Source organism: Polistes canadensis, unplaced genomic scaffold, assembly GCF_001313835.1.
Source record: "Polistes canadensis isolate GaletaPanama2010 unplaced genomic scaffold, ASM131383v1 scaffold_53, whole genome shotgun sequence".
In the NCBI taxonomy this organism is placed as follows: domain Eukaryota; kingdom Metazoa; phylum Arthropoda; class Insecta; order Hymenoptera; family Vespidae; genus Polistes; species Polistes canadensis.
The window spans coordinates 137,058-145,082 of NW_014569600.1; the positions used below are offsets into that span (position 1 = coordinate 137,058).

The 8,025-nt window shown below is 27.8% G+C and overlaps 3 protein-coding genes across 5 annotated transcripts in view; 2 read left to right on the plus strand and 1 right to left on the minus strand.

Annotated features, from left to right (window-relative positions):
* Positions 1 to 1,078, minus strand: part of LOC106785586 (zinc finger protein 2 homolog) — a 7,190-nt gene extending 6,112 nt beyond the window's left edge. The window contains exon 1 of the mRNA XM_014746193.1: positions 791 to 1,078. The gene's annotated coding sequence lies outside the window, so the exon portion shown is untranslated. The remainder of the gene's footprint in view (positions 1 to 790) is intronic.
* Positions 1,040 to 5,158, plus strand: LOC106785587 (double-strand break repair protein MRE11A). Of its 3 annotated transcripts, none has more exons than XM_014746194.1 (13): positions 1,040 to 1,122; positions 1,553 to 1,648; positions 1,780 to 1,951; positions 2,118 to 2,254; positions 2,320 to 2,510; positions 2,576 to 2,780; positions 3,026 to 3,292; positions 3,383 to 3,464; positions 3,541 to 3,685; positions 3,763 to 3,926; positions 4,078 to 4,204; positions 4,302 to 4,649; positions 4,837 to 5,158. In XM_014746194.1, exons 1-13 carry the CDS (start codon positions 1,116 to 1,118, stop codon positions 4,927 to 4,929), a joined length of 2,034 nt encoding a protein of 677 aa, XP_014601680.1. In that variant the 5' UTR covers positions 1,040 to 1,115; the 3' UTR covers positions 4,930 to 5,158. The 3 variants fall into 3 exon arrangements, with proteins under 3 accessions (XP_014601680.1, XP_014601682.1, XP_014601683.1); XM_014746196.1 differs by having other exon boundaries at positions 1,059 to 1,145; XM_014746197.1 differs by lacking the exon at positions 1,040 to 1,122 and adding an exon at positions 1,207 to 1,347.
* Positions 5,159 to 5,241: 83 nt separating this feature from the next.
* On the plus strand, positions 5,242 to 6,917 carry LOC106785589 (CD9 antigen). The gene is made up of 5 exons (XM_014746199.1): positions 5,242 to 5,590; positions 5,862 to 6,059; positions 6,184 to 6,360; positions 6,430 to 6,615; positions 6,806 to 6,917. The coding sequence occupies exons 1-5, from the start codon at positions 5,504 to 5,506 to the stop codon at positions 6,881 to 6,883; spliced, it is 726 nt and encodes a 241-aa protein (XP_014601685.1). The 5' UTR covers positions 5,242 to 5,503; the 3' UTR covers positions 6,884 to 6,917.
* Positions 6,918 to 8,025: the final 1,108 nt, after the last annotated feature.

Sequence of the window (8,025 nt, forward strand, 5' to 3'; positions counted from 1 at the left end):
TGTTCATCAAAATTTATTAACTGTCTTCAATTTTCCCTTTGAAACTCATATATATTAATATACTGTTGGGACAAGAATATTGATTATTAATTTGAAATAGCATTATTTGCATTTATATCAATAAATGTATAGATGTGTCTATAGCAATCAGGGGGTTAAGCAAAAATTGCAAGTATCCATTTATCCTTACATGATACATATTCTGCAGATATTTTATTTCTTATATTTTTCAAATTTTATGAAAAGTATTATTAAAGTACATGTTTGTGAAAATTGTAGTCGAGTACATATGAATCAGATAGATTTATCTTCATTGGAATATAAGAAACATAAGTATAATTAAAAAAAATATTAGTAATGTTGTAGTCTATTGAACTACACATGTGGAATATCTTGTAAATTTTTAGAAAATTATTATCTTTCTACAATCTTATATATATAATATTACAAAAATACGATAAATATCGTTGAAGCAAAGCAACATTTTTTTCATTATAATTATGAATGATGAACGATATTGAGAAATAAAAATACATTTTAAAATATCGCATATCATTTCTCGTTATCATGATATTATTAATTACTATTAATTTATTAATGAACAATGCTTTGAATTGTTAATCGATGTCTTCGACATGTGATCAACAATCGTACTGCATTGCGCACATTTATAAGTAACTGGTAAGACCCAATAACCCTAACAATATTATTACAGACTACAAAACAAAATTTGTTGCATGAATTTCTTGTTAATGGACAGAAAATGAAGTAAAAAGTTGCCAGCACTGACTTGAAATTTTCGTTTCTCGTTCCAAACGATTGGTAGCGAACACAATAACGCAGAGTTCTTAATGCCAACACCATTTATTTCTTCTTCATGGTGGTCAGGGTGCGAAGAAGATCCATATTGAAATCCTAACGTTATTTTTAAACACTTTTTTAATATTCTAATGGATTTTTCTTAATGCGAAGCGTCCTGCAATAACTATGAATCTAGAAATTCGACGATACTACGTCAAATGCCTTCTACACTGATCATAAGAAGCATAACCGCCATATTGTCCTAAGAAACTGAAGCGATTTAAGGGGAATTTCTATGACACGACATTGGTTAAATGCAAGGTGCACACTCAAGTAATCCTTAGGTATTTATATAAGATATATTTATATAAATATTTTTTTTGTATTACTATATATGTATTTGAATATGGTTAAATAATACGCATAAGTCATATACACTTATATATGCGTTTAATACAATTTTCTTATTGGCGGTTAAATTACCCAGAATATCTATCGTTTTTAAAATTTGTCGTCAACCGAATTCATGTCTTATTACAATTAAAAGTAAGAAAATTTTATCGCGGATATTTATACTATGTGTGGATATAGATAATTAATGAAGATAACAATTAGTTAAATACCTTCGCCTGACAGATGTCGTTATTTAGAAAATACGAATTTCTTTCATCTTAGCTGACTCTGCTGATATTCGTTAAAATTTGAATAATTTTTTAGAAATTTATTACTTACAATAATCTTGACATTCCAGGTGTATTTAAAATGGCAAAAGCTAACCGTGATGATACATTTCGAATTTTGATAGCTACTGACATTCATCTTGGCTATCAACATCAAAGAAATAAAGGTGTGTCTTAAAATATGTTATTTTATTTATTAACAAAGAAATATATTTGTGTAAAAAAAAAAATATTATTTTTTTTATTACATTGTGTGTTAGACTTTTTAAAAAATATTTATGTGTATTTGGTTACACAGGACAACCACTAAACGATAGTTTTACAACATTTGAAGAAATACTTCAATATGGTAAAAAATATCAAGTTGATTTTATACTCCTTGGAGGAGATCTTTTCCATGATACTAAACCCTCCCAAACAGCTATGATTGAATGTATGGATTTAATAAGAAAATATTGTTACGGCTCAGGGTTTGTATACAATATTAAGAAAAATTAAATATAAACAGGGTGCCCCAGTTACTTTTTACACAATTTTACCATCGTATTTTATAAATAAAAATAAGAAGAAAATGTTATACAAACAAGAACTCTTAAATTCTGAATTAAATTAAATATATTTTTTATAATTTAACAGAGACGTCAAAATGGAATTTTTAACAGATCCCAGTAAAATTTTTGAACATTGTCGTTATAAAAGCGTCAATTATGAAGACCCAAACATGAATATTAATATGCCAATATTCACAATTCATGGCAACCACGATGATCCAAGTAAGAAATAAAAAAAAAATCTAATTGAAATTGAATAAAAAATAATTTTCTAATCAATTTTCCAGGTTTTAGTAGCGTTGGTTCGATGGATATATTATCGGTAGCAGGGCTTGTTAATTATTTTGGAAAATGGATGAATGTTGAGAAATTAACTATCGAACCCATAGTATTAAAAAAAGGTTCTACACACATCAGTTTGTATGGTATGGGTTATGTCAACGATCAAAGATTGCATAGACTTATAAAAAATGATAAGGTATGTTTACCTTATTTCTAAAATATGTAATTTATTATTAATTAAAATTGTACTCATATTTGCAGCTTGTGTTGAAGGAAGTAAAAGAAATTCCAGAATGTTTCAATATTCTTGTTTTGCATCAAAATCGTGTACAGCATTCATTAACTGATTTTGTCCCCGAAAATAAATTACCGAAGTTCCTTAATTTAGTCGTATGGGGACATGAGCATCAGTGTCGTATCGAACCAGAATCGGTTGCAGGTGCTGAATATTTTATATCTCAGCCAGGTATAACATTTACTTAATGCTATTTACACAATCCCTTGCACTATAACAATATACGAGACTCGTGATACGCTTAATGATCGAAACATAAGAAACATAAAATGCAGCATCGAATATTTCATGTAGATCTGTGCATTAAATCATAGTACAAAAATGGTCAATGTAATAGTTAATATTTCAAGATAAATTATTTAAATGACTATGCTTTTATACTTCTATATTATGTAACATCGATAATAATTATACAGGTAGTTCTATAGCAACATCATTATGTCAGAATGAAACAATACCAAAACATGTCGGACTATTATCTATAAATAAGTTACGTTTCAATATAAAAAAACTAAAACTAAATACTGTCAGACCTTTCGTATTAGATACTATAAATTTATATAAAAATTCGGAAATAGAAGAAAGAAGAAATGCAGACTGTGCAAATCCAAATATTATTATTAACTATATAGATGAATATATAGAACATAAAATTTTACCTAAGGTGTTAACACAATATACAGGTAACTTTTTTCAAATATATATTACAAATGTTTGTTATAGAGAAATATTGTAATATTAATAATCTTATATTGAATATCATATCATTGCAGGCCATCCTAAGCAACCGAAAGAACCTTTAGTTCGTTTACGAATACTTTATAAAGACGAAAATGATTTATTTGAAACCACTGGGTGGGTATATCTTTAATAAATTATAATAATATTTAAATAAAATTATGATCTTAGATACTAAAGGAATATTTTATAGACTCGGCCAAAAGTATTGCGATGAAGTACTCAATCCAATGAGTATGATTTTATTTCGTAAGATTTTCGATAACTCTAAGTCAAGCAATGATGAATTTTTTAATTCTTCGTTGGATGATGTAACGGAAAAATTTCAGTTTGAAGACGTAATACAAAAATATGTGACTAATAAAAATATGACATATTTAATGTCTCCTAATATTTGTTGTTATTTTCTTAATAGGAAGAAACTGGTTGGACACAAAGTGTTCAAGAATATATTAAAGAGTACTTTGATTTAGAGGAAAACAGAAATTTGTTAACAGTCTTATCTGCTGGCGGATTGAATGAAACATTAAGTCAGTATATTATAAAAGGAGATGAAGATGCTATAAAAGATGTGATACAGTAAGATATTTAATATAACATGATCGATTTTATTTATTCTTTTGATACAAAAAATAATCCAAATTTCTTAATGCGCGCGCGCGCGCGCGCGCGCACACACACACACACACACACACACACACACACACACACACACACACACACATTTTAGAGACCAAATAAGTAAGAATAAAGACTACTTGAAGAAACGCAATTTAAAAACTCCTGATGAAATTATATATAAGTTAAGGGAATATAGAGATGAGAAAAATCAAAAGGAAAACGAAGAATGTCAAGATGTTAGTCGATATTATTTATTATTAATAATTGCAGTAAGCAAATATTGTAAATTTCATCTTTTTTTTTTTTTTTTTTTAATGAACTTTATTCGTACAGGTAATTAATTTCCTACAAACCAGACCATCTAAAAGAACTCAAAAAAGAATGCAACCTGATAAAAATGATAGTAATAATAGTAATGATGACAATGATGATGATATTGATGAGATCGTTATCAATGATAGCAATGATGAAATGTATGACAATGAAAGAAGCACGAGTGGTACAAGTAAAGTTAAAGGAAAAAAAACTACTAGTGCAAGAGGAAGAGCGAGTAGCCGAGGTACTACTGGAAGAAGTTCTAGAGGTTCAAAAACTAATTCGATGAACAAAAGTGTAAAAGAATTCTTTACTTCGAAGTTTTCTGACAATGCACCTAAAAAACGGAAACAATTAGAAGAACAGGTCAGGTCTAATATATTCATAAATATTGAAACCTTTTTTTCGGTAACGAGATTTCAATTAAATGCATGTAGAAAAATTAATACAATTAACGCTTCCAATGTGGTTATATCATTTACAAGTATGCTTCTACTGTATGAATACTTGCATTGCGAATAAGGTTCTATATGATTTTTTTGTTCTCACACAGATGCAGTTAACAAGAAGTCGACAAAATACTACATCCTCAAGTCAATCTAGTCGATTGAATGTGACAAATATATTTCTAGATGATTCAGATTAAAAAGCCATTTATATGTGTACCTGTATTTTTTCCATACGTCTCTGTGTTATGCAGTGATGATATTTATGTTTTTCTATCTTTAGTTACTATCAATCGATTAAAATAATAATTGTTTTATGTATTAATTTATTATCAGTAAAATTTTTGATAACAAATTGTTACGTATCTTTTCTCAACTATTGTAAAATAATGAAATAAATTTACATCTCTTATTTTTAAATAGATATAATTTTCACGAGTAAGGTTTCACGATTATTTCTTTTAGGAAATATAGATTATCAGTTTTTCCATTTAACGATGTATATCATCTTTTATTTATTTTTCTTTTTTTCTTGAAGGGAGTGAATCATATCAGATTCGTAACGTAACTTGGGCATTTTATCTAGGACGTGCTTATCCACTTATCTTATATTTGTTAGCGATAAAGATGTCTCACGTATGTCATTGAGAAGCTATGCAAGTTTCAGTTGATTTCATCTGATATCTCTCACGAAGTTTTCTCGATTTTCTAACAATAGTGCACGGTGTACTGTTTACGCGAGATATCAATAATTGTAATAACAAATTGTGCAAAATGGTGGTGAAAAATTCTACCCCTCAGCTGGAACAGCAAATTCAATGTATTAAGTTTACAATATTTTGCTTGAATACCGTTATGTGGGTAGGTAACATTATGAAACACGAGATTTTGATAACGTCGTGCAATATTTAATATAAGAAATATCATATTAATATTAATATAAATTTCATTGGGAAATGTGTTGTAGTATGTAAATAATATTATACATACTGTTAGAGTAGTCACATTAAGACATTAATTAAAATATGATATAGTAAAAAGATATTTGTTAATATTCTAACAAGAGATTGATCAATTATTACAAATTAAAAGCGTGTAAGATGATATTAATGAAATGTTTTGTTATCTGTAGATTTTTGGAAGCGCGATGTTCGGCTTATGTTTATGGCTAAGGTTTGAGCCAGTGTTTCAAGATTGGATAATGTTCTTGGACATGTACGAATTTTACATCGGCATTTACGTATTAATGGCAACATCCGTATTCGTAATAATCATTGCTTTCATAGGCTGTGGCGCAGCTTTGATGGAAAACATTTTGGGTCTTTTTGCTGTAAGTTAAAATTTATTAAAAAACAATTATTGATTTCTTCGTGTTATCTTTCTGTAGTAAGTTAAATTTTAAATACATCCTAATTTTCTGTTCCCCCTTTGTTTTATAAATTTCTTTCTTTCAGCACGTGGGCCTTCAACTATTTTGCTTCATATGCGGCTTAGCAGGTGCTGGTGTTGTTCTTGATTATTCAACTTACGATAGCAAAATTCAGCCCATTATATACAGATCAATGATTCATCTTATCAGTAATTCTCAACATGACAGGGCAGCTGATATTCTTAAAATGATTCAAGAAAACGTAAGTTAAATTTCGGATAAATGTAAAATTTCTTTTAGTCATGACAATAAAATGTGTGGATTAATATAGGTCGGTTGCTGTGGTGCTGACGGTCCGATGGATTACGTGAGAATGTTAAAACCTTTGCCAAACGAATGTCGTGACACTGTTACCGGAAATGCCTTCTTTCACGGTTGCGTTGAAGAAATTTCTTGGTTTTTAGAAGCAAGATCAGGGTGGCTTGCTGGTTTGGCCCTCTCTTTGTGCATGTTGCATGTGAGTATTGATGAATATTAAATGACATATCTCAAAAGATACATAAAATAATATATATATATATATATATATATATATATATATATATTTTAAAAAAGAATAAATCGTAAATATTTTTCTTCACAAAATAGCAGTGGCATTTTTTCTTTTTTGTAATTACAATTTACACACGAATATTTCGTTGTTACAGGTAATATTGGCGGTACTCACTTTAACACTTATTCGTGCTATTAAAAAAGAAGAGGAATCTGTCACATTCAAACATTAATAAATAAATTAATTAATTAAATTGTATGTGCTAATTATTAAATATTACGCGAACGTTAACTTACAATTTTCTTATTTTTTTTTTTCTTTTTTTAATTTTTTTTCTGGTAAATATAATTTATACAAGCGAAATTATTTTTAGTTTTATTTTTTGTTATTATATTTTTCAATAGTCGAGAAACAGTCGATAGAAGATAGCGTGTACTTTCCACTGATGTTAGTTTCTTATATAAAATTTGGATACAGATACAATAATAATTATTAATGCGCGCGAAAATGATGATAAAGAACAAAAAAAGAACGAGAGAAAAAATATTCAAAGTATTCCATTTCATTGCGTTAATATATGTATCTTATATATTAAAGTTATATATTTCTTTTTATCTGAAATATATTTTAATTAATATTATATAAATAATATATATATATTTATATATTTTTTTCTCTCTCAATAGTCGGACGAAGAGCATTTTCAAAAGTTTATTAAACTAAAATTTGAATTTTGTCATGTTTCTTTACTCTCCATACGAAAGAAGTTCATAATTTTATAAATGTTTTATAAACATAGTACTTATATAATGCAGTTGGTCCAATTATTGATAAATAAAAGTGTACATGCAAGATGTGTTGTTTCGAGCGTGGATCCAGCAGCGTATAATAAGAAAAGTAAAAAGGCCCGTCATTTCGTTAGACTGTTCATGCATTATTTATTTCATAAGTTTTCTTTGTTTTTTCTTTTTATTTTTTGATTGACTGTATCATTAAGTATTATTATATATCCATTATTTTATGGCCAAATAATACCGTTAATTATGTACGATGCTTTTGAGTAAAAACGATTTACTCGCTTTATAATACAATATATATGTTTAAATAAGTTTTCTTAACACGGACTGTTTTTCTTTCTTTCTTTCTTTTTTTCTTCTTTCGCCTATAATGGACTTATACGCTTATTATATTTGCATAAAACGTTTAGGTAATCATTAAACGCAGTTTTAATAAATGATTTACACGTACAACGATTTACATATAGACTATAATTAGGTTATTAAGCGTCAGTACCAAAAGCGATTCAATGTTTTTTTTCTTTTTTTTGCAAAGTTTATTTATCCCTAAGAGATATACAAAAGAAACATATTTTTT